The sequence below is a fragment of the Salmo trutta genome, chromosome 31 (assembly GCF_901001165.1).
Source record: "Salmo trutta chromosome 31, fSalTru1.1, whole genome shotgun sequence".
NCBI lineage: Eukaryota > Metazoa > Chordata > Actinopteri > Salmoniformes > Salmonidae > Salmo > Salmo trutta.
In genome coordinates, this window is record NC_042987.1 from 24,342,574 (window position 1) to 24,369,415 (window position 26,842).

The 26,842-nt window shown below is 41.3% G+C and overlaps 1 protein-coding gene across 2 annotated transcripts in view; it reads right to left on the bottom strand.

The window, feature by feature from the left end:
- Positions 1-5,828: 5,828 nt before the first annotated feature.
- The window catches only part of LOC115169809 (receptor-type tyrosine-protein phosphatase N2), a 160,058-nt gene continuing 139,044 nt past the window's right edge, over positions 5,829-26,842 (bottom strand). For both annotated transcript variants that reach the window (XM_029725780.1, XM_029725781.1), the window contains 7 exons: positions 20,548-20,625; positions 18,964-19,083; positions 18,418-18,584; positions 14,103-14,156; positions 11,157-11,221; positions 8,772-8,845; positions 5,829-7,837 (listed from right to left, as the gene is read on the bottom strand). In XM_029725780.1, the coding sequence (XP_029581640.1) occupies positions 7,766-7,837; positions 8,772-8,845; positions 11,157-11,221; positions 14,103-14,156; positions 18,418-18,584; positions 18,964-19,083; positions 20,548-20,625 (630 nt within the window). In that variant the 3' untranslated portion in view covers positions 5,829-7,765. The remainder of the gene's footprint in view (positions 7,838-8,771; positions 8,846-11,156; positions 11,222-14,102; positions 14,157-18,417; positions 18,585-18,963; positions 19,084-20,547; positions 20,626-26,842) is intronic.

Here is a 26,842-nt window from a genome sequence, read left to right on the forward strand (position 1 = left end):
GCCTCTATTAATTTCCCAGGACCGTGGGGCTCGGGGACCTGAAACAGTCACGCTTCTAGTATTCGGTCTCACCACAGTAGTAAGAAGGTCCCTTAGTAGCAGCTGTGGGAATGGGGACCGGAAGCAACTACTTCAGATGGGGCTGGCGTGTGGGAGACCTTCCTCCTGATGGGTCCATGACTTCAGATGGGGCTGGCGTGTGGGAGACCTTCCTCCTGATGGGTCCATGACTTCAGATGGGGCTGGCGTGTGGGAGACCTTCCTCCTGATGGGTCCATGACTTCAGATGGGGCTGGCGTGTGGGAGACCTTCCTCCTGATGGGTCCATGACTTCAGATGGGGCTGGCGTGTGGGAGACCTTCCTCCTGATGGGTCCATGACTTCAGATGGGGCTGGCGTGTGGGAGACCTTCCTCCTGATGGGTCCATGACTTCAGATGGGGCTGGCGTGTGGGAGACCTTCCTCCTGATGGGTCCATGACTTCAGATGGGGCTGGCGTGTGGGAGACCTTCCTCCTGATGGGTCCAGTTTCAGGCTGTAAGACCTACTGTATGTCCATGACTCAAGAGAGTTGTGTCAGTCGTGACAGTTTCCATTGTGTCTTGGAGCTTTTCCACTTTATCCATCAGGGACAGCAGCTGGTTGGTGGTAGCATACAGTAGCTGTCTGTTTGGGTCACTTCGGGGAGTCACTGTTGTAGGCCTCACTTCCATGGCGACATTGTCTTCTGCCCAAGATATGCGCCTCATCTCGCCTCGGTTATCTGTCACTTATCTGTCACTTGCCTCGGTTATCTGCAGTTCAAGGTCAACCCCTGGGTATGCCAATGTTACCAGGCGTCTCACTTCCTCTGCAAACTCTGCAGTGGTCTCCTTTTGCTGGCGCAGTTCATTCAGGCAGTGACAGACAGTGGTAGGAGGAGACATCTGCCCGTAATGCTGTTAGCTGCTCAATGAGGAGGGCGTAGTCCTCTCTGACATGCTCCGGCAGAGAGCAGACAAAGTGGATTGCGGAGCCTCTGAGTCTTTCATGGAGTTTATCCACTCTTTCCGCGCTAGTCTATGTCTGTCTCTGAGCCTTCCGGTCGAACGTTATGAAAAAGGTGTTCCAGTCATTTTTTTCTATCGAAAGTGGTGATGAGTTTGGCGCTGCAACAGCAGGAGGCAGAGCGTGAGGTGCCATGAGAGCCACTGAAGTTGCTGTGTGGCGGGTTACTATCTCTGAAGTCATCTGTCTCTCTATCCGACTTGTACAGGTGGGTGCTGGTAGAAGGAAGAGTGGCCATAGTTGGGGTCGGGGCTCCGCCTCTTCTCTCCGTGTTGCAGTGGTTGGACGACAGGCTCTGGGTACTCAGGATTCCACATATGGCGTGGTGGTGCTGAGGTATGGGACCGTTGTCGGATGATCTGTAGCTCTGGGGCAAAGTCTGGAGAAGCATTGGCGGAAGCTGATGAGGTGTCATATGTGATTAGATGGGGGGGTTTACCTTGCAGAGTCATCACGGGAAGGTGTGGAGAAACTCGTTTGGAGTGCCATTCTATCACAATCAGGCTGACTGTTTTCCTGGCCACGATGGGGCTTTGGATCCAGGTCATGAATGCTTTTTACAGCCGCTTCAAAAAATAAATATTCAACAATAGGCGTAGCCAGGCCTGGGGCTGTTCTGGGTTAGAGGCTGCAGTAGCACTTTTCTCATTGTCTCCAGCTGTCTCCATTTTGTTGGTGATTTATTTGTTTTGCTCGTATCTCCTGTGATTTTTACAACTCAGTCTTTATTTACAGTTGTTAGCTAATTATGTATCTTTACTTTTTAATGAATTTGCTTTCAATTTCAGGAATTTTCTCCAATGTCCCTTTAATGAATTTTCCCAGATGGCCTTTTAATTAATTCTTCCTTTAAATCACATTTATTTTGTTTTTCAACTGTTATAATACTGAACTTCCACTGTCCCATTCACTGAAATTATTTCCCCACAAGAATGACCAAGAAGGCAGATTTTTGTGCTTGTGATTTGTTACTGGGGGTGCAGAGCAGCAATATCTCTCCTTTTCTCTCCCCATCTAAGGTTTCTCTCACACTCTGTACTGCACAGGGGTTTCTCTTTGTACAGCGGGACAGTCTCTCTCTCTTTGCATGCGACCCACTCGTGATATTAATCATGTGACATTGCAGCTTTAACACAGGGGCTCGCGCTTTGGCCCAAGGGGCTTCGCTAGCTGTTTAGCTTTGTCTGACAGGCTCAGTTACATACAGGATGCAAGCTAACAGTCCACAAGCAACAATTGAGGTCGTTGGCTAGCTTGCTTCAAAAGCTTCCTCCCTGTCCAGAGCTAGCTATTCAATGTTCACGAGGTCCAGTAATAAAATACCAGCACTTCTAATGTCAACTACTAACATTTAGTACCTGGTTGGGCTAGCTAGGCTAGCAGTCCCACTTTTGACACCAGTTGTCATGCTGCTGTGTGTGGGTACAAACTGAGTCCATGACAATGATATTCATTCAGGTGGTTTTCAGCTTCCAAGGTAAATAATACAAAGCACTAGAACTGTCTTATACAAATTGTAGCCGAGTAGGGCTAGCTACGCTACATGACCGAAGTATGTGGACACCTGCTCGTCGTACATCTCATTCCAAAATCATGGGAATTAACATGGAATTGGTCCCCCCTTTGCTGCAATAAAAGCCTCTACTCTTCTAGGAAGGCTTTCCACTAGATGTTGGAACATTGCTGCGGAGACTTGCTTCCATTCAGCCACAAGAGCATTAGTGAGGTCAGGCACTGATGTTGGGCAATTAGACCTGGCTCGCAGTTGGCATTCCAATTTACCCAAAGGTGTTCGTTGGTGTGGAAAAACATGACTGGCCTGCACAGAACCCTGACCTGAACCCCCATAATAAATACAAATACAAACATCATACTCTTTTTGACCAGACAGAAAAGATAGATGGGCTACACATAGAAATAAAGGGGTGCTGTTTCGCTCGACTCGTATGCTTTCTCCTGTGAGATACTGTACATTCAGCCTCTTGTCAATTGAAGGAAAATTATGAAACACAGAGAGAGATACATTATTTTATAAAAAAAATATTGATCACATTTTTGGGGAAGCCTGGCTTCCCTTGGCATCCATGAATACACGCCACTGTAATGATTGTAAATAATGATTGTGAAAAAGAAAGAAGCAGTACTACAGTGTGACGTCATCTGTAAATATTGGTTGATGTCTATTGTTCTCCAAACACTGATGAAGGCTGCCTTCGAAACGCATCTGTTTGTTTTGACCTCTGCTGCTAAAAAATAAAAAAGAATCACCTTTAATGAGCAATACTTCTGACTTCCAGTCTCTAATCAAATCAGTAGTCCAATCACTATCAGACATAGTTTGATTCTTATAATTCTTTGCAACTCTTCTTTTAGGTTTTATTTAGCTGCTGTTCTATACATATATTCTTCAAATTAGTCCAAATTCTTTTAGATCATACAACCAAAACACCATTCATTCAGCTTTCCTTCAATAAGATAATTAGATTTCTTTGCCCTCCCAAAATAATACTTTCTACAATAGAAAAGTTAACCATCCTCGGCTCCAACTTGACCTTTTTGCTTTTAGCCAAAGAAAGGATCAAAGAGCCCTTTAAGATTCTATTAAAATAACTTAAGGAAAAGAACATGCATGGAGGTCAATGTTCTGACATGATTCCACTCATTCTAATGGGCAATAACAAGCTGATTAACAGCAGCGTGTGAGGTACGCTTACTTATAGACCTAAATAACAAGAGGAATTTCTTCATGACCTCATGTCTTGTAGTGTAGCTTTTCTTTTCTATTATAGTAATATTTTTCATCATGATTCCCCAGTACACGGTTTGTCTGAGATCACTGTATCATTTGTAATTATGCAAAGCAGTCTTTTCATGCCATGCAGAAGGAAAGCAATTTTTGTATGCAAATAGTTAAACGGCCTAATGATGAGTGACACCATGCGATATTGGGGTCACCACACGTAGGACACCAATGAAAATGATCAACTAAATGCCAGAAGTGTCCAGTACGGATGCGGGGGGACGAGATGAAACAGAGTGAAATGCCATGGTCACATCGACGCCTATTAATAATCAAATTGGATTGGATGTAATGAGAAAATATTTTCATAGTGATTGAAGTGAGGCTGAGTCTTTATGTCCCAAATGGGACCTATCCCTATATAGTGCACTACTTTTGACCAGAGCCCTGGTCAAAAGTAGTCCACTATATAGGGGATAGGGTGACATTTGGGACTCAGACTTTTCCCTGTTCATTCCCCGAGATGTTGGCAGCCTGTTGGAGCAACAGTCGTTCAAATATTCCACGGCGGTTTCATTCAATTGACCTCTCTGAAGACCCATCAGCCTTCTGTTCTACATCTGTAGCCTACATCACTACAGCCAGCCTCATTCAGAGACTGGACTCAAAACCCAAAACATAACACAGGCAACCATATCATGGACCTGAAGCTGTAACCTAACTGTGGCTCTCAGACCAATAGCAAACTACAACTGTTGATTGTTTTGCATTACACTATAGAAAACGAGACCATGGTCGCTGTGTGGAATCTCACATCATCAGATAAGGATGAAAACAGGTTGACATTGAACACGGCTCTATTTGAAGTATTCACAATATTGACATGACGTCATAAAAAGGGGGAGTGGCTGTTTTCAGGGTCAACCTGTAGCTAGCTGTCAAATGACAAATCTTAGTGGTGTTTCTGTAAACAGGTTGACGTTTAATAAGAGCCTGTTCCAAGTATTCCAGTGAGATACATACACCTGTTGAATTGCTCTTACATAACATGCAGTAGACTAGACTGGAGCCCATGCTTGGAAGAGAGTTGACCATGGTCCTGAAAAGGCTCCTTATTTGTAGGGTAGAAGAATAGAATATAATAACTTTATTTTGGTGGTGATAGTTACAGCACAAGCAGATAGTGGTGGAAAGGACAACATCTAGGAGTACAAGTTGCAATACAATACACCACGGTCATATTTATTAGCTAGGTGTCACTTATTAGAGGGACCGAAGGAGCAAGGTTAGGACTCAAATAGTTTTCTACTGTTTATTTAGTGTGCTTATCCTGGCAAAACAAGAGCTTAATGATTGAGAGAAAAGTCTCCCTGAGCTAGGTACATACCGTATTGTATCTAGCTGAGATGTTGACTTAGAAAGCATAAAACAACACATCAATGTCTTGAAAGACAACAGTAGGCCCTCAAAGATGAGGCATAAGGGAAGATTTAGTTTGCAATCTCTCCATGCCACCTGTTGATCTTTTTAAATTAACTTTCTACTATGAAAAGCAGAATAATTTCTGTCTTTGAAGCTTTTTCTTTATTTATATGTTTTAAAATATCCCTGTGATATTTCTCATGGTGACTTATTTTTCTTCATTCTGTGTGTGTGTGCTGCATGCGAGAGTGTGGTTATGAGACAGGAGACAGTCAGTGTTCCATCCTCTTACTGTGTGGTTGTTAGGAAGTGTTGATAGCATAATCTACACTCTGAAGTAGCATGAAGCTGCCAAGCCATGTGAATCACCATGCAGATTGGAGATCAGAATAGCACTCAGCCATTCAGACACTCTGGCTAAGAAGAAAGAACCTTTGAACCGGAAGGAAACTTAGAATTTTAGAAAGAACTAAGGTTTCTTTGAGACCATTTTAGAGGTATTGGGAAATAGGATCAGGTCGTTACAGAGGTTCCTTGCCTACTCAGACAATGCAAAAAATAAATACGAACTACCCAGCAGATAGTGGTGGAAAGAAGAACAACATCTGGGAGTACAAGGTTGCAATACAACATGCCATCAATAATGGGACTTTATTCACAATAGTTTATCTTCACTGATAGAACAAAATATTTTCTGTTGTTTTTTTAATAATCATATATATATACAAATCAATGGAACAGACCAGCCATCTCTTGCAATAAATTAGTTGAAAGCTTTTTGCAGTGGTGACAGTATGGGACACATAACATGGCCCGCTTTAACTCTGAATGCCTTCCAAATGGCACCCTATTCCCTTTATAGTGCACTACTTTTGACCAGGGACCAAAGGAAAATAAGTGTAATAGAAAGGGAATCAGGTGCCATTTTGGGAGCACAGCTGTGACAGGTAAAATACGTTTATGCCAATATGTAATATAACAATCCACTATCTTCTCCTCTGTATTTGCACTACTATTCTTCAGAAATGAATGTCTCAAATGGCATGATTATATATCCTTGGCTTGTCAAAGTCAATAGGAAATTATATCCTTGGCTTTCTTCATGGTGACATGATATATTTTGAGGCTGAAGGAGATACATTTGGGGAATAATAGTCTCAAATAGCCATGTGCGAGTGTATGCTAAAAAAACAGGTCATATCATCTGCAATTCAGAAAATATTGGGTGTACAAAAAACAGAATCCAATGGACAAACATGAAAGCTTGACACAAAATTGTGTGATCTAATGGCATGAGTCTAGTCAAAGCAGAAAGTGTTGGGGTAGAGCTGTATGCCCGCGTGACTGTACAGGATAAAAGCGTCTGCTAAATGGCATATATTATTATTAATTATTATTATTTAGCTGACTGTACTCCTGTAGTGCAGACAAACCTGCCTGGTCAGCATCCAAAATGGCACCCTATTCCCTACATAGTGCACTCGTTTTGACCAGAGCTCTGGTCAAAATAAGTTATCTATTGTATATAAGGAAAGGGTTGCCATTTGGAACGCAGATATGGACTCAGTTGTTAATAAGACATAGGGACATCCAGTGGCAGCTTATATTCACACTTAAGCCACTGATGCTACATGTACATCTAGGGCTTTATTCAATCCGTAGCACTGATGATCCACTTTATAGCATGATTGAAAATGAAAGGCAATGTTCCTGTGGTTGCGGAGACTGCATTAACGGTAAAACGGCATTAACGGTAAACGCTGCATATGTCGGCTAAATTAGAAATTACCTTTACATTTTAACCCAGATCTTCTGTGATACTTTGGCGATACGGATTGAATCCAGACCCTAGATTAGATGAACTGCTTTATTTACAAAATGACAATATCGTTTTCATTGTACATACAGTACACCAATTCATAGAACTGCTTTACTTGAGGCAGGCATTAGCTAGTTTAGTTTACTGACATTAGTTAAGTTTACTCACAATCGTTGTCCACAACATACAATTATTTGTCCAGGTCTGGACAAGCTGAAGAAACACATATTGCTTGGTGTAATTATCACTATGGTAACTAGAATTAACATCAGCATCATTGTTATCAGTGTTCACTTGACCTAATTAAGCAGTTTTCCTTTTATATACATTACATGGTATGATTTAGTACACCGCATAATAGGATCAAAGTAAAAAAAAAATATTCAACTTAAATATGCCATATGATACAGATGTTATGACCAACATCATCATTTACACACACACAAAAACAATATTTCTGTCATTGATATATTCTAGTAATTTAACAGATAAACATCTTTTTCAATCAGTAAAAGTCTTGATGCACTAAATTGTTTGTTTGGAAACAAGCTTCATAGGTTCACAATATATATATTTTTTTATACACGACTAAGATCAGGTCACACTCTCTCGCACAACATCCACAAAGATAGAGAGGTGGAGAGAAGGAGTGGGGGAAAGAAAGCGTGGGCGAGAGAAGGAGAACAGGAGGGAGGTCCCTGGGGAGATCTGCTGAGGCTTGGTAGTGGGTAAACCTCTCACTGTGGAAGAGCTTTGAGTATGGCGTTCACCTCCTCCGCAACAGCTGTCAATGCAAACTCAAACTGCTCCTGAGGTGGAGTAAGAGAGGGAGGAGAGAGAGAGAGAGAGAGAGAGAGAGAGAGAGTGGGGGAGGGGAGGGGAGGGGAGGGGGAGAGAGTCATTGTAGAGTTAATGCCAATGTTCTTTCCAGATGAATTGCAATACAGAAATAGACACAGATCAGACTTACAAAGCAGCTATAGAGCTATAGAGAATCATGTGAAAGAAGTCTAGAAAACAATGACTTCACTGCGATTGGTCACTTGATACTGAAGTTATTCAATAAGCAAGCACTAGGGGGAGTACAACTGGAGCGCTTACTAACGAAACAAATGACAAACATTTACAATGTATGTAGAACCCTTAACTAATGAAATCAAACTATATACAATAGGCTTATACGATATTGAAGAAAGCAAGACTTATACTAATAAAACATTTTTTCATCACCAATAATAGTGAAAACATGAGTCACTCATTGAGGATACATGGTTTAATAAAGAATGGATCGATATGACTGCTGGACCAATCTAATAATTCTCAGGGAATCCACACTATGATTGATGTTTCCAAACTGGCTGCCGATTGTCTGACCAGAACAAATATTGTTAATTCTTTGTGTTTAGTGTTGGGGAATAACTTGGGTCTCATTTGAGCTGCTACTCTGGAGAGAGAGCTCTGCTTTATGAAACAGACATAAAAGGACACAGAGTGTACCTGTGTTACCTATCCCAAGACAACTAACTGAGCCTGCCAGTTCTCTCTCTCTCTCTCTCTCTGTAAAATTATTTGGGAAGCACCATACACCCACTACAAACCTAGCACTGCACCAAATCAAAAGCTTTGAAAATGTGACCGCTACTAGTGCGCACCGCTAACTAGCTAGCCCATTTCATACCCTCCCTCCATCTCCTTTCAGAAATCACAGTTCATTAGAGTTCCCAGCAGAGGTGAGGACATTACCTTTGTCTGGACCATAGCCGGCCGCTGATCCCTCAAGTGCTCTAGGGTGGCAGCAATATCAATCTCCTTAGCACCTGCAACACAACACCAACAACAAATTGGACAGAGTTCAAAGCCAGGAGATAATCCAGGCAGCGTCTGTCAATCTCCTTTTTACTTGCTCCCTTTGGAACCTCCGCCATGCAGCGATTGAAAATTATTACATTCATCCCATATCCACACAGATGCTACAAACAAGGCTCCGATTGTTTTAGTTGCCTAGATGAAAATGAGAGGGTGGGGAAAGAGAATGTTTGCAAAGGTATTTGTAAAACCACAAAATTTAAGATACAGGAATCAGAGGGATTATTTTAGGATAAAATAAAATAAACACTTCAAATAAAGATTTGTTTTGACCAAAGCCTTGTCCCCCCTGTTGCTTTGTGAGCTAACCAAGGTGCCCCATAGTTTGTCATAGTCTCAAGCAGCGAGGGATGGTGAGTGTCTTTCTGTCTGCCTGCCTATTTGCCTGTCTGTCTTTCTGCCTGCCTACTTGGCAAGCTACCACCCAGGTGAATAGCTAGATGTGTTGGATACTGGGCAAGCAGAGTGGAGAACCCTCTCTTCCCTATCCCTGCAGCACCAGTGCCCAGTCAGCCTGGCAGCGGGCCCTGCCCTCAGACCCAGTGCCCAGTTGGCACTGCTCTATGCTCCCCTGTCGACCAAACACGGCTGTGATCACAAAGAAGGCGGCTATCTGAGGCCCTTGAATTGGGGGCAGACTACATGATCGCCTGTCTGGCGCTGAAGGCCTACTGTGAAACCTTTGGAGAAAATAAATAAGTAACAGAACGAGGGAGACAAACACAACAAAATTACATTCATGAGGAGTGGTGAGGAAAATGGAAAAAGAAAAAGGATTTGATTCGTTTTCTGTAGCTAACTACCTCAACCACTCCCACACTTTCCTCAGAAAGTCTTTCCTGTGCATCAAAAGAGCAAACTTTTTTGTTTTACAAATCAAAAAATGAATAAGCAAGAATAGCTTATTCAAGCCATTCTCTTTCAATGACAGTTTTTACTCTACAGTTACAATAGAGTAACTCAAGTCTATTCCTCCCACCCAAGAATGGCGCTTGCACAATTCTACAAGCACCACACTGATAAGTTCTTTATTTTCTAGGACTTAACAGCCAGGCTATTGTGCTGGTTGTAATAAACCAGACTGTGGAGGAACAGTATAAACGGCTCATTTGAGTTTCCCTCGCAAGATTCCCTTCAAGGAGGGGAGCTCTGAGAAGAAACAAGAGAAAGCCCCAAGTCCTTATGGGAGCTGTGAAAGAGACAGAGCCGTGGCTAGCAGCTGGACCCCGGGCTGAAAGAGACAGAGCCATGGCTAGCAGCTGGACCCCGGGCTGAAAGCACTCCTGCACTTGTGCTGCCGATTCTTAAGTTAGAGAGAACATTACAGCAGGAGAAAAAAAGAAGAGGCTTTGGTAGTAAGTAAAAAAAAAAAAAAAAGGCATAATTCTCAGCCTCCGAATTTACAATTCATTCCTTGGGAGAAAGGTAAAGAGGGTAAAAAAAGAGCGGAGAGTGATTTTGTGTCCAAGGGCATACAGGTCTTTGATCAGGCTGAGGGAACCTGGGCCTCCTGCTTCTCAGGAGACAGACAAAGAGAACCCTAACCCTAACTGGCCGGGCCCAGATTCCTCCCCGACACAGAGAAAAAAGCCTTTGGGCTGCCTCACAGTGTGACAGCCTGGGAAAAGCCCCTCTCAGCAGGCCTAAGATGCCTGCTTTGGCCTTTGATCTTTCATTAAGGCCAGGGCCACAGCACCGGTCAGGAGATTGACATCCCTAATACACACAAATGTAAATGCACGGGTGAACACACACACATACACACACAATACCTCGACAAACCAAGAGGAGAATAGGTCAAGAACAAATGCGTGCGTGTGTGTGTGTGTGTGTGTGAATGCCATGCTGAAGCAATTGGTGTAAGGTGCTTTCAATTTGAATGGAAGAGCACATTCCAACAAAAGTGCATGTGAGACTACATGAACACAATTAGGTATACTGTTTGCTGAAAAGAAATGGCATTAAATTCCAATAAACAGGATGAATTTATCTGCATGAACAAATTTACAATTTGCTTGACGTAAATTGCCAGAATAGGAACTCTTAAACTACATTTACATCTGAAATCATCAATGTGAATAGGAATACTGATATATATCTCCATATTTTTTCCCTCCCATCGCTCATTAATTCAGTGAAGCTGCACCCGAGCCAGTCACCCTCTAATGCTTTTAAAGACCCACAGCTGAAAAAGTAAGGCTTTAACGTTGACATGGCGATGCTGCTAAACATGCGTAAGGAGAAAAGCTGTCTGACTCCCACCTTTAGCCATCTTATTGAGAACCATGTCCATCAGAATGTATGTTCCACTCCTCCCGGCGCCGTCGCTGCAATGGAGAGAGAGATAGATAGAGAGAGAGAGATGGGGTGTCATTAGCATCACTTAACAGACACAAGACTATTTCAATGTGTTATCGTTTCGGTCAGTGCAATTTTTACTTATATCCCTAAATGAGTTGTTCATTTTGAATGCAATTTTTTGTTGTTTGATATTGTATCAGCTTGTAAAAATGTGAGCTGTTTTTAACAAGTGGCAACATAGAGGAGGGTTTAATATTCCAAGCATATACAACTACTAACGCTATTTTGAGAGGCTGAACGACATCAAACCATGATGATTTTTGTATAAAAAGGTTGTTCTGGGGTTTAAATTTAATAACAGGAATAGCAAACCATCCTCAAAAGTGGCAAAGCTGCAATATAATGCAAAGAAGAGTACATTTATTTGATTAAAATTGCTGGTGAAAAACTAACAAAAACACTCCGTACATGTAGAGAAAATAGGGGGTAAACTGAACATTTAGTTTGATGAATAGAGATGCAATACTATTTTAATCTATGTTTTTAATCTATGTTTTTAATCTATGTCTTTTCATTTCTAAATCTGGTGTTGGTGCTGTAAAAATAAAGACACCAAATCCCCTTAAAAAAGCACGAGAGGTATACATACACACACAGTAAACACACTGTCTGTTGTGTATCTGAACAAACTAGGCTGAGATAATTGGGCACAATCCCGCTACAGTATACAGGATGTGCTTCTCAAATGCCCCCTTATCCCTTTGTAGTGCAGAAGTTTTGACTAGGGCCTGGTAGTACCACTATGAATAGACTAGGGTGCCATTTGGAACGTAGACAAGGACTCCGGGGCAATACTGCTATCTATGTCTGGGATCTGAGGTCTGCAGTTTGCAGTATGTATCGATACCTAGCAACGCCTAGCACGGGTCATTATGAACTGATCAAAGATAAGGCTGAGGACAAAGCCCTGGGCAACAGAAAACACATTTTAAGATGTTTGTTTGCCTGCCTGGCCTCGACTGGCTAGCCTCTCAGAGCTGAGCTAAACTGATCTGAGCTGAGATAGAGACCTGTGATTTATCTGCAAGGTGCCTCTGTATAGTCTACTAAGCTATAGCTATGCTAATGTTGCTGCTTGTGCTATTGGTTATATGAAAACTGAAAACACAAGCTTTAAACTACACTGAACAAAAATATAAACTCAACATACAACAATATCAAACATTTTACTGAGTTACAGTTCATATAAAGAAATCAGTTAACTCGTATAATTTAATTAGGCCCTAATCTATGGATTTCACATGACTGGGAATAGAGATATGCATCCGTTGGTCACAGATACCTTAAAAAAAGGTAGGGCCATGCAACAGAAAACCAGTCAGTATCTGGTGTGATCACCATTTCCTTCATGCAGCGCAACACATCTCCTTTGCATAGAGTTGATCAGGCTGTTGATTGTGACCTGTAGAATGTTGTCCCACTCCTCTTCAATGGCTGTGCAAAGTTGCTGGATATTAGTGGGAACTGGAACACGCTGTTGTACTCGTCGATCCAGAGCATCCCAAACATGCTCAATGGGTGACATGTCTGTTGAGTATGCAGGCCATGGAAGAACTGGGACATTTTCAGCTTCCGGGAATTGTGTACTGATCCTTGCGACATGGGGCCGTGTATTATCACGCTGAAACTTGAGGTGATGGCAGTGGATAAATGGCACGACAATGGGCCTCAGGATTTCGTCACGGTATCTTATCATTCAAATTGTCAATGATAAAATGCAATTGTGTTCGTTGTTTGTAGCTTATGCCTGCCCATACCATAACCCTACCACCACCATGGGGCACTGTTCACAACATTGACATCAGCAATCCGCTCGCCCACACAACGCCATACAAGCTGTCTGCCATGTGCCCCTTACAGTTAAAACCAGGATTCATCCGTGAAGAGCACATTTCTCCAGCGTGCCAGTGGCCAATGAAGGTGAGCATTTTCCCACTGAAGTCGTTTACGACGCCAAACTGCAGTCAGGTCAAGACCCTGGTGAAGACAACGAGCATGCAGATGAGCTTCCCTGAGACGGTTTCTGACAGTTTGTGCAGAAATTCTTCAGTTGTGCAAACCCAGTTTCATCAGCTGTCCAGGTAGCTGGTCCTTGAAGATCCCGCAGGTGAAGGAGCTGGTTGTGGAGGTCCTGGGCTGGAGTGGTTACACGTAGTCTTCGGTTTGAGGCCGGTTGGACGTACTGCCAAATTATTTAAAATGACATTGGAGGTGGCTTATAGAGAAATGAACATTCAATTCTCTGGCAACAGCTCTGGTGGACATTCCTGCAGTCAGCATTTCAATTGCATGCTCTCTCAAAACTTGAGACATCTGTGGCATTGTGTTGCGTGACAAAACTGCACATATTAGAGTGGCCTTTCATTGTCCCCAGCACAAGGTGCACCTGTGTAATGATCATGCTCTTTAAACAGCTTCCTGATATGCCACACCTGTCAGGTGGATGGAAATGCTCACGAACAGGGATGTAAACAAATTTGTGCACAAAATGTGAGAGAAATACGTTTTTTGTGCATGTGGAAAATTTCTGGGATCTTTTATTTCAGCTCATGAAACACGGGACCAACACTTTTCATTTTGGGTTTATATTTTTGTTCAGTGTATAAACTATATTCCAACCATTTATTTCAGGTTTCAGGGTTGATCTATTTTTGGGAACTGTGGTTTGGAGCATATACATGAAAGGAAAACACAGTAGATCTATGCATAATAGATCTACGCATAATAGTATGACTCTGAGAGAGAGGGGTGTTATAATCATAGATGTAAGACCCACCTTAGACACATGGCATTCTATGATTACATCATTTACTTCCTCTACTGAGGTACAATACTGTTTATACTTGCCTGCAGTGGACTATTATAGGACAAGACCTTCCCCGGTAGCACTTGTTAACCTTTCTGCAACAGAACAGACAGACATAAAGCATCATAAACCTTATGTCAAATCCCAACATCAAAATGAGATCAAATGAAATATAAAATAATAGAGTACACCCAGTGATTGAACCAATTTTATTCTCATTATGATCGGTTTTAATTGGTCAACACTTCTCATATTAATAAGGCCCTGAAGACTAGAACAAGTCTACATCAAGGTTAAATATTATAATGATACTGTGGACTTTGAAAAGATACATCCCTTCTCAATCTATTAAAAAAATATATAAATCCACATTTCACAACCATAATTAATGAAGACTGACTTAATGAAGATATGCCATTGCAGTGGTGATATATTGGATTGTGGTAATGAGGTGAGGTGGCTGCTGGGTATCTGCATCCCAAATGACACATTAGTGCTCTACTTTTGACCAGGGTGCCATTTTGAGACGCGGCCCCTTGTCCGCCATGCATTAACCTTGTACAATTAAAGACATTACACAGTGGCGAGACACACTCCTGCCAACAGCACCGTACAGCAGCCCTACATTGTTAATTGGCTGTTGTTGTGGGGGTGAATTATGCTGGATCAGATCTTTTCATCATGGAGCGCAAGAACTAAAATGTTAAAGGGGAAGGGGTGGTGGAGGTTAGGGGTCACTCACTCCCATAAAAGTACATGCAGTAGGCTAATGATCTTACTGAAACTTCTAGAACTAAATAAGAATTCAACTTCCATCTGTATGTATACTACTACCACGCTTTACCCGGAATTTACCGTCCAAAACCACTCCCTTTTCCAAGGATAAATAACTGCAAGAAACCGGTCAATTATAATAAATTATTTATATGAACAGCATGGCATGAAATGGAACGGTTAAATTATATGCAATGTCTAAATCTGGCTTCTCTACGGCCTCCAAATGATGAATCAGCGCTCAGGGTGGGGACAGACAGCCCATCTCAGTATGGAGCGCACTTCACAATGCATGTAGACCTATTACCTCAGCATGGTAACTGTTTTTCTTGTGACAGGTAGGCCTACATTTGCTGCACCATAGCCTATGCTACGGTAATATAAAGACTGAATGCGCGTCTAATTCACCCATCTCCACCTGGCTTTCGTGGGGTCATCTTGTTTTTTAATTGCAGCTCCAGAGTTTTAAAACAGCCTATCACTAGAATATCATTGCTTTAAATCAGTGCACCCTCTCACTAGCACTCTCTCGCAGTCTTTCTCTCTCTCAATCAACTCCATTCAAATTGCATCCAAAATGTTTAATCCTGTTCAAGATTGATATATAGCCTTATATATAGATGTCCTAGACTCCCTCTTTCAGGTAATACATTCAATGCAGTATTAGCCTTATATTTAGTTAATGAATGATGGGTATGCATAATAAGCTTCTAACTTACAGCCTCTGTCTCTTGCCGCAATACGCACACACCTGTGCTTCACTGGCCTCTCCTTAAAAAACGCTACTTAGCTCTTGGAGTCCCATGCAGGAAAAGCTAGACTAGAATAGCTTGCTGGACATAATATTTTGGGCATTTCTTATACCAATAGACTATTCGAAGAGGGATGCAAGCTCTTTTTTGCTGAATGTTAAATACAGCAGCCAATAGAACTCACGGGTAATTTGAAAGAAGAGCGAACGAGGGATGGTGGTAGGCTATAAATCTGTCATTCTGCCCCTGAACAAGGCAGTTAACCCACTGTTCCTAGGCTGTCATTGAAAATAAGAATTGAACTGACTTGCCTAGTTAAATAAAGATAAAAAAAAAAAAATCTAATTCTAGTCCTAAAATATTGAAGCATGTCATTAAAATGATGAAGATAAGTACAACAAAACTTGTTTCATGTAACTGCTGAAAGCGAGGAAGGAATGAAGCAACAATAGAGAGAGAAAGAGGAGGTAGGCTAATAACATTAGGGGAAATATTATGAAAGGTATATATGCGTCAGTCTACTAATTGTACAAATAGGCTCTATTATATTTCAAAATTAAAATCAAATTCGCTAGCCTATACTTGTAAATTTGTAGGCCGCATTTGCTGCACCAGATTTGCATGTTTCTCTTCTGCTTTATCATGGCTTGAATGATGTGCGTAATTCCAGTCCGTATAATACAGTGTAATACAATACAGTACAGTAATACAGTTCACACTCAAAAAGATTAGCCTACTGGAGCTAGTTTCATTTATTTACCCAAGAGATCATATAGCTAGCTACATCTATAGGCTGTTATGTTTTTCTGTTGTGCGTAATGTGCAGTAGTCTATATCATAGGTTATATGTATTGGATAATGGCACAATCATTTTGGCTTTTTTAGGCTTGGGCTCATTAAATGTCATTTATGTAGGGATCATAAAAATTGTATTTAATACATGACTCATCAGGCTCAGGTAGCATCAGGTTTGTACAGATGAACGTGGTACCTTCAGGCGTTTGGAAATTGCTCCCAAGGATGAACCAGACTTGTGGAGGTCTACAATTTGTTTTCTGAGGTCTTGGCTGATTTCTTTTGATTTTCCCATGATGTCAAGCAAAGAGGCACTGAGTTTGAAGGTAGGCATTGAAATACATCCACAGGTACACCTCCAATTTACTCAAATTATGTCAAGTAGCCTATCAGAAGCTTCTAAAGGCATTTTCTGGAATTTTGCAAGCTGTTTAAAGGCACAATCAACGTAGTGTATGTAAACTTCTGACCCACTGGAATTGTGATACAGTGAATTATAAGTGAAATAATCTGTCTGTAAACAATTGTTGGAAAGATTACTTGTGTCATGCACAAAGTAGATGTCCTAACCGACTTGCCAAAACTATAGTTTGTTAACAAGAAATGTGTGGAGTGGTTGAAAAAAACGAGTTTTAATGACTCTAACCTAAGTGTATGTAAACTTCCGACTTCAACTGTATACATTTACTGTATGTGGGGCAGGACACTGAATACTTATGCCTAGGGATTTATTTCAAGCTCTCACTATAATCCCCAATGATTATCTCTTTAAGAAACTGGATTTAAATTAATAGTATTCCTTCATCGATCAAAAGAAAATTGACATAAAATGTTACGCAACAAACCCGAAAAACCAATTCACAATTCAGAAGTACCACCATGAACCAAATTACCATAGGAACAACAGCAGATCACCAATGGGGGGTTGGTTGGGGGGAAGTGGGGGAATTCAAAGGAGGGAGGTGATCCTTAAATAAGTTCAACGTATAGAGTATCAGTCAGAGGAAGTCAAGCAAATCATGAGCAAGCAAAAGGTGAGAGATCATTAGAGAGAGGAAGAGAGGCTGAGGAGAGAGAGGAGGAGCAGGGGGGTTCCGCAAGGCCCCTGGTTGCAGAGTCACAGTTTCCAATGATCACTTTTGTGACTATGCAACTGGGCTCATATTACTAGCTGCAACATCACAAAAATGACACTGGCAACCGCTAATTAGCTGGCAAAATAACAAAAGGAAGAAAACAAACCAAAACAGGTAGGTAGCTATGAAACTGAGAAATAAAAGAAAGTGCTGCTCGATCAGAAGTAAGACTTGTTAATTAAATACATGGCGGCATACAGAGAGAGGAATTAGCTCGCAGTTTATGATCTCGAACCCTCAAGTGTGATAATTGCTGTCGAAACCACAAACTAAGATTCAGATTCAAGTGTTACTGCAATAGCATGTGATAAGAAATTGAGCGAGAACACATTTTTTAATCCTAGTATTTCTCCTCACCATTCCCTCACCCCATGAGAGAAAAAATGCCTACACTGACCACAGTTGGTGGCTTGATGGCAGTATGATGTGTTTCACCACATATCCTGGCCCTGCTCTTTCCCGGAAGATCTCACCTCATAAGTGTGCAGCACAAATACAATAACACCAGGATATATAACATCACAGCACTCAGACTTGTCCTGTTATTTGAAAAATTCCTCAGTGGGTCTAAGAGAGCAGCAAGGCTAGTCATAAAGAGATTTACTGAGTCGTAGTATATCTTATATCTATGTGAAGACTGGCACATAAAGTAAGAGGAAAAGAAGGGAACTAAAGGTTTAATCCCACAAAATACCTTATTGTTACCATATCAATCTGACAGCAATAGGGTTCCAAAGTCTAGTAACTTTCCCAGGTTTTCCAGAAATCCATGTTTTCCGAGGAATCTTCCAATCAGGACTTCTGGAAAACCTGGGAATTTTTGGAAAGTTCACAGATTTTTACAACTGTTGATAGTGGGGAGGACAGCCCTGTGGAGCCCTGACTCTAGGAAGTCCTACCTGCGGAAGTCCAGGAGTGTCCGACTGGACCCAGGGACATTCTGGTTGAGCCAGGTAAGGAAGTGGAACTGTGTGACGGTGCGAGTCTCGTTGGTCTGCATGTTCTTTAGGTAGAAACTACGAACCAAGAAGTCATCACACCAGATGTGCTCCGACACCAGGTTCACCTAGAGAGGAAGTTATGTCAGAGTCATAGAAATATAATGAGTTCTCATTCTTATTCTATTGTAAGTTATCCGTGAATACACAGTAAAACGTAATTATAAGTGCACTTGATTTTAAATATTCAGTGCACTGTGCACCTTACAGAAAAGTTAGAAAATGTGTATTACTGACTGTGCTATTACAGTGTATAAGTAAACGGTTGAATACAATTAAAACTGAGTACATTTACAACCAAATTACGCTGAAATTACACATGAATTTTAAAATCAAAACGACTATAACCATATTTCTGATTTAGAACAATAACAATAGATAAGACTAGAAAAACAAAAAATTGTCATTTTCAGCGAACATCAGACATTGGATAACCAGGCCTGGTACCTCGTAGATGTGGTAGAGGTTGGACCCCTCGTCAGGCCAGTAGTGGTAGCACTGTTTGACTCCACTCTCAGTGAGGGGCGTCAGCATGACAATGACCACACAGCCATTCTCCCAAACCATCTGCACACAAAAGACAGAGAACGGCCATTTTGTCACAAGGCAACACCCGGTAATTGCCTCGTGACATGCAGCCTCACGCTATTCTATTGAGACGCTCCCTCACACACTTCAAACTTTTATGTATGAGCCCATTTACTAGTATTAGAGGAAAAAGACAAAACATGACAAACAGGAATATGGAATAAAATGATTGATTAAAATGATTAATTATCATCCATTCCTTTTTATTGAATCATCTGCATCTAAATTACAGTACAATCTACTTTCCATACTTGGGGAAAACACTGTTAGCTGTCGCTGTGAAATTCTTAAAGTATTTTTGTAAACTTTAACAATAGTAAAAAACGAACAGCTTCATATGTAGGGGGGACTGATGGTGCAAATTAGCGCAAGCTAAAGCATGATGGTGCAATGCATCTGACTGTCGACGATTCAATGTATCAATGTTTTAATTGTATCTGTCCCTTAACAAATAAATACACTATTGTCCCTATTGTGCCATTCCAGAACTAGGAGTGTCTGTTTAGGTGTGTTTTTCTCGCTAACATACAGTCTAGATGTTGCTGGTCAGAAGGAAGGTAGGCTCTAGAGAGCCATTGGCAGGATAGAAAGACAGCAGCCAGGTTAATGAAGCTAATAAAACATTATTGTTACACTCATCAGATGACCAGGATGCTCTCTTACCTATGGCTCATGATTTCACAGTTACCAAGAACATTTGCTAATGTTTAGCACATTGAACAAAGTTTAGCAACGTTGACAAAGTTCTAATATAGTTTAATGATGTAGATTGTGTTGTGACCCATGTAAAATGCACTTACATTTTTTATAATTTACTAAGACAGGAGGGAGAAAATTAGGGAGAAGAGAGGAGAGAGAGAGTCTCCACCCCCCCTCTCAGAGTGTGTTCAGAGCCAAACAGGGATTAGGCAGAGAGGGGGCCCAGGCTGAGGCCCATACTCCGGTTGTCATGTTGGGCCAGACATTCCGTCCACTCAGTAGCACAATTCAAGTAGCACACGGGTGACAGAGGATGCATCCTAAATGGCACCCTATTCCCTACATAGTACTCTACTTTTGGCCAGAGCACTATGCACCCTGGTGAAAAAAGTAGTGCACTATATATGGAATAGGGTGCCAATTGGGATGCGTCCAGAACAATTCCATCCTCGGAATTCTCCCATTATCATGCACCTTATCGATTGCATGAAATAATATAATATAATTCAAGACAGCCTCCCTTTCTCTCCTATAGTTTGACACAACCAGGCATATCTGTATACATAAAATGTGCACCAATATTTGATTATCATTTGCAAATAGTTTGGGGAGTGGTATATATGGAGGCTATGGTGGGATTACAAAAAGCACTTGTCTCCAGTTTGACTTACACTTCTAATAACACTGTTCCCTTGTTGTTTAAGTCTGGAGAAGATATTGATTTTATGAAAGAGAGGACTGTACCTGCCAGAAATCAGCCACCGTGGAGGGAAGAGGGCCTTGAGTAGCGATGTAGGCTGGGTTCCGTGGGTCATGATCCATCTGGGAGAGAGAGAGAGAGACAGAGAGATAGAGAGAAAGAGCAATGTTATTACTTAATTATTGATCAAGTAAAGGACCACAAGGTTTACCCTAGTGAGTGCTTTGAGAAAGAACAATATTCTTAAACTGGATATAGTGAAAAACATACCAACTTAAAGTCAAATAAAAAATGATGTAGCAAAATGTTGAAATAAAGGGACAATCCATAGTTGCTACATTCCACTCATAAATTAATTATATTTACCCATTGATTCTTGAAGAAAATAACTTACAAATGCCTCCTGAGCTTAGTTCAACTGTCGTACCCCATCAGATCCCAAAATATAAGATTGTTATACTCCAATGTTTGTAAACAAACACCATGTAGCCTAAAAACATGGTTAAAACTATTATTTTGACGTAATGGATGGTCAGTCCTTGCATCCATAGCTCTGTCTATGAATTTGAGAGTGGTTATATTTCTCCAGCCCTATCCCTCAGCTTTTTACTGAAACAGGGGCGGGGAGTACGCTATTGTTTCAACCGCTTATTGCCGCTTTAAAGTAACACCCACATTGGCTGTAGAAAGAGGAAATTCAGAGTATTACTGCCTACTCTTCCCTCCCCGAGAAATAGTGTAAGTGGTCAGTGAAGCGTTCAAGGTTTAATACAGTGTGCAAAGCCATTCACTTATGGTCTGATCTTCATTTCGGATATGTTTGAATAGGTATTCAATGGGAATGAGATCAGAGTTTTCCCATGTATTGTTAACCAAATGTTTGTGGAAGAACTCCTTTCTATGAATTTCTATGAAATGTTGTCTGTGTGCCGTCTTTTCTTATTCTGCAGTGCTTATAACAACAAGGCTGCTAAACTCTCACAAGTTGGAGAGCAATGACATCTTAAAAAAATAAGCGTGGTCCAGAAATGTGTGGCGAATGCGAGAAGAGAATAGTTGAGTGTCAGTCATACCTATTACCATGCAAATTGTATGGAAAATGTTATAATTGGATAGGCCAATTTATCTGGAAGCAATTATGGGAAAAGACAGATAATTCCAAGGCTTGCACACACAAAATGGTGTTTAACAGTCTTCTGTTGCTTTATGAACTAAAATAATAGAATGTTTTAAATAAACTCGGGTTTACACAAAAGATTACGCTTTTAACGTAAATGTATTAACTGGGGAAAGAAAGGCACAGTTTTAACTAGGGGTTTGCATTTCAATTAATACGGAAAAACTGTCACTGCAAAGTGCATTTGTTAACAGATGGAGGAGAATAGAGGAGGAGCTGTGAATGGGAGAGTGCTTTTATGTCCTTTTATATAATTGTCAATGATGACGAATGCTAACAACAAGTCAAACATTTTAGCTTTGGCAGAAAAAATAAAACAGAAATACAAAAATGTCTAGTGTTTGATGCAGTACCCCTGGAGAGTATCTGCTGCTGCAACAGAGAAACTGACTGTCATTGGTCTAGACTCAATACTGAGAGAAACTCAGTGTCTGCAGTACACTCTGTACAGAGAAACTGTACTCTCTGTCGCTCCCCCTCTCTCTCTCTCTCTCTCTCGCTCTCTCTCTCTCTCTCTCTCTCTCTCTCTCTCTCTCTCGCTCTCCCTCTCTCTCTCTCTCTCTCTCTCTCGCTCTCTCTCTCTCGCTCTCCCCCTCTCTCTCTCTCTCTCTCTCTCTCTCTCAATTCAATAGACTTTATAGACATGGCAAGTTAAATTACATACATTGTCAAAGTATACATATCTCTTGCTCTCTCTAGCTCTCTCTCGCTCTCTCTCTCTGATGCTCCCCTTCTGTCTCTCGTTCTCTCTCTCCAATCTCTTGGAGACACAATGTTTCCTGACAATTTCAAGTGTCTGCTGTCTCTGAACTAAGAGCTGGTGCTAATGACATTCTTGAGTGTGTCCGTCCATTCAGCCGTCAGTAGGCTGAGGGGCTAATGCTGTTGATGGGTCTCCAGGAACCCATTGTCCCTCGTCCATCCCTCCCTCTTCCACCCACCCAACTTCTTGGTTGGAGTTGCAGAGGGAGAGAGAGAGAGAGAGAGAGAGAGAGAGAGAGAAAGAGAGAGAGAGATTAAACATTGTTTACCAGTGGATGATTTCCCTGGGACCTAATGAGGAGCAAGCGGCAACGTGACAGGCGTAATCATGGCCGTTTTGTTCTGCCCAGCCAGGGTCTGTGTGCAGTAATTATCAGCCTTTCTTCCCTACTGGCCAGTGGCTGCCGGTTATTGCATAGCACTGCTCTGCCTCTGGTTGTCTGTCACCACTGCACCGTGGGGGACCAAGGCTTGTCAGCTCTTTGTTTCACCCACCACACTGTGAGACCAGGGAGAAGGAGGGAGGGACAGATACTCTCTCACAGGAGATTCACTTCTGTTCTGGTCCTCATTTCAGAGGTGTTTGAATAGGTTTCCCATGTATTGTGAGGGGCTAGTGGTGATGATGTGAAAGCAAGAGTACATAAGACGATCTAGAGCGCCCATAGAAACTCTACTTCATCAATGTAACAGCAACAGTAATGCCTTCAAAATGAAGCCATACAATAACAGCTCAATTAGCTTGAAGCCAGATATCCCACAGTAGCAAGAGAAATAATAACAAGCTCTTTAAAGCGGCAATCACAAGGGAGTTACACAATTCCTCTTATAAGATGGTCATAAGTTTTACAGTGATTCACAGTACTACTTTGCAGACAAACATTCTCCAGAGTGCCGACAACAATGTTTTGCGCGTGAGCCAGTAAGTGGTGTTGTTGAGGAAATCAAATTGTCAGCAGCAGAGGTATTTCTGTAAATATGTAGTTGTACCCATCCCGCTCGGTGTGTAGGAAAAGGTTCTTCTGTGTCGTCACATCCTGGCACTTTGGTGCAACGACAACGGGCCAGTGTCCCGAATGGCACCCCTTTCCCTATATAGTGCATTACTTTTGAACCCTATGAGCCCTGGTCAAAGGTAGTGCACTATGAAGGGAACAGGGTGCCAGTTTGGACACGACCTTGTATTTGAAATGCATAGCATTTCAGTTTCTTATAATGGAATAGTTCTGTATCTGCCTCCAGGGGAAGATAACTGCATCTATTTGATTTGACCACCTTTTTCAAATGGGTATGCTCAGTTCCTGAATTCACATGGCTCCTATTTCTCTCCTTCTTACAAATGTTTGGTTCTTGGACATTCACAGTTGAGTAAAAAAAAATGTTCGCTCAAAATGTATTGTTTGATGCTTAAGTGTGTGTAAATTACCCAATTTATACACTGGTTGTCATTTGTGAGTGGCGAAGGTTCAAAAATAGCCGGAGTGGGTCTTTAAACTCCTGATTTAGCCTTTAAAAATGCACCAGTAGAAACGGTATAAATAAATGCATCAGCTCCCATGCTGATTCCCTGCTGCCAATGTGTAGGCTTACATGTAATCAACTAAACCTGAATATATACACTGAGTGTACAAAACATTAAGAACACCTGCTCTTTCCATGACAGACTGACCAGGTGAAAACTATGATCCCTTATTGATGTCACTTGTTAAATCCACTTCAACCAGTGTACATGAAGGGGAGGAGACAGGTTATAGAAGGATTTTTAAGTGAGTGTACAAAACAGCTCACCTTCCTAATATTGAGTTGCCCCCCCTGCCCTCAGAACAGCCTCAAATCGTCGGGGCATGGAATCTACAAGGTGTCGAAAGCATTCCACAGGGATGCTGGCCCATGTTGACTCCAATGCTTCCCACAGTTGTGTCAAGTTGGCTGGATGTCCTTTGGGTGGTGGACCATTCTTAATACACATGGGAAAGTGTTGAGCATGAAAAACCCAGCAGCGTTGCAATTCTTGACACAAACCGGTACTACCATACCCCGTTCAAAGGCACTTGCCCATTCACCCTCTGAATGGCACACATACACAATCCATGTCTCAATTGTCTCAAGGCTTAAAAATCCTTCTTTAACCTGTCTCCTCCCCTTCTTCTATATCAACTATATCAATGGGCTCCTGAGTGGCGCAGCGGTCAAAGGCACTGCATCTCAGTGCAAGAGGAGTCCCATAGGGCGGCACACAATTGGCCTAGCATTGTTCCGGGTTTGGCCAGGGTAGGCCGTCATTGTAAATAAGAAATTTAACTGACTTGCCTAGTTAAATTAAAAAAAAAAAAAAAAAAAAACATCAGACAGGACCTGCAACTACCTATCGAATGTAGCTTGTTTGAGTTGGAGAGTCCATGTGACTTAAACAATCGGAAATGACTTGGGTTGATGCATCTAAACACTAGGAGCTTACTTCCTAAACTTAATTACATCAAGATCTGGGCTACGCAGACAAATTCAGACATTCTAGTATTGACTGAAACTTGGATCTCTGGGGACATTCTGGACTCCGATATTAATATTGAGTGTTATAATAGGTTCAGAGCTGACAGACAGGGTAGAGGTGGTGGAGAGGCTATTCTTAACAAAATAATTTCTCTCTCTTGACTGAAATCCATTTCCCTTGCCAAAAATGTTTAGCTACTATATTTAAGCCTTTGTCTGGGGAAAAATGTATCCATAACTGTTATAGGGGTCTACCTACCGTCCTCCCTCGGCTAACCTTTGTGCACTTAACTAGTTTGTTGTATTATTTTATTAAATCCGAAGTTATTATCCTGGGTGACCAAAATGATGATTGGGAAATGCAGGCTTCAGACAATCGAAAATATATGTTGTTTATCTAAGAGATGTGAGAATACAAAAATCTAAGCCTCATGTTATCACAAAGAGGAACTTTAAAAACTTCAGTATACAGGCTTTTTTTTACACAATCTTTATTTTTGTGACCTTGATTGTATTTCAGCTATCCCTGAACCTGATTTATCTTTGAGCCTTTTTGCAGATGTCTTCAATACTATTGTGGATAATCATGCTCCTTAAAGGTAGATCAAATGCCTGGTACACTCTTTATCAGAAGTCATTCATAAAAGAGATGATGTTTTGGTCAAGGCCAGGAACACAAGCCTTTAAGATACTGAGGAATCATTGGGTAAGACAAATCCGAAAGGTTAAATCTGATTATAATGTAAACACTCAGATTGTAATTGAACCCGGCTAAATTCTGGAAAGCTGTCAAATCCCTGAAGGGTTCTATTTCCTCCTCACTGCCACAACAAATTCATTCAGACACTGGCCTTATTACGGAAAAAAATGCCATCATTGATGCATTTAATCACCATTTTATTTCAGCGGGCTATCTCTTTGAAATAACTTCCAAGCATATTCACAATGATATTTGGCAGGATGCTGATAGGGAAAACTCGCTGAATGACGTGCTGAATGATCAGAAAATGTATAGTCAAAACATTTCTTTTAGGCTATTTACAGAAAAATAAGTCCTGGATGCTTTGCTAGCAATAGGCAACAAGAACTCCACAGGGGCCGACCAATTGGATCCTGGTCTGCTTAAGTGTGCAGCGCCCATCATTGTTTGCTCAATAACCCACATTATTAATTTAACATTGTTATCAGGAAATATTCCAAAAGTATGGAAATCAACTATTGTTCTGTCTCTCCACAAACGCAGGGATAGTAGTGAACTTAATCATTATCTCTCCATTTCAAGACTTCCTTGTCTAGCTAAGAATCTTGAATCCTTGGTAAATGTAGACCTTTTCTCTTTTTTTATCTGAGAAATATGTTTTGAATGTAAACCAATCAGGGTTTAGGCCTGGGCATAGCACTATTACAGCAACCATTTTAGTTGTTAATGATCTTGTCAATGCTTTAGACACTAAAATGAGATGTGCTGCTTTGTTTGTAGACCTGTCTAAAGTTTTTGATACTGTTTATCAGGCTATTTTATTGAATAAATTGTCCTCAATAGGCCTGAGCTCTGACGCCTGTTCATGATTTCATGATTATCTTAGTGACATAACTCAGGCCATCGTGATTGATGGGGTTAAGTACATAAAGGTGTCCCACAGGGGTCAATTTTGGGACCTGTTCTCTTCACTATTTATATAAACACCATTGGTCAATCTGTTTAAAATTATAAACTTAATCTATATGCGGATGATAGTATTATGTATGCTACTGCCCCGACTGTTGATCTGGCTGTGTTAAAACTACAGTCAGATTTTATAGCTATGCAGGAATCCATTCCTGATTTAAAATGTGTGCTTAATACAGGCAAAACACAATACATGTTGTTTTTAAAATTTCATAAGAATGTTTCCGATGAACTACATGTT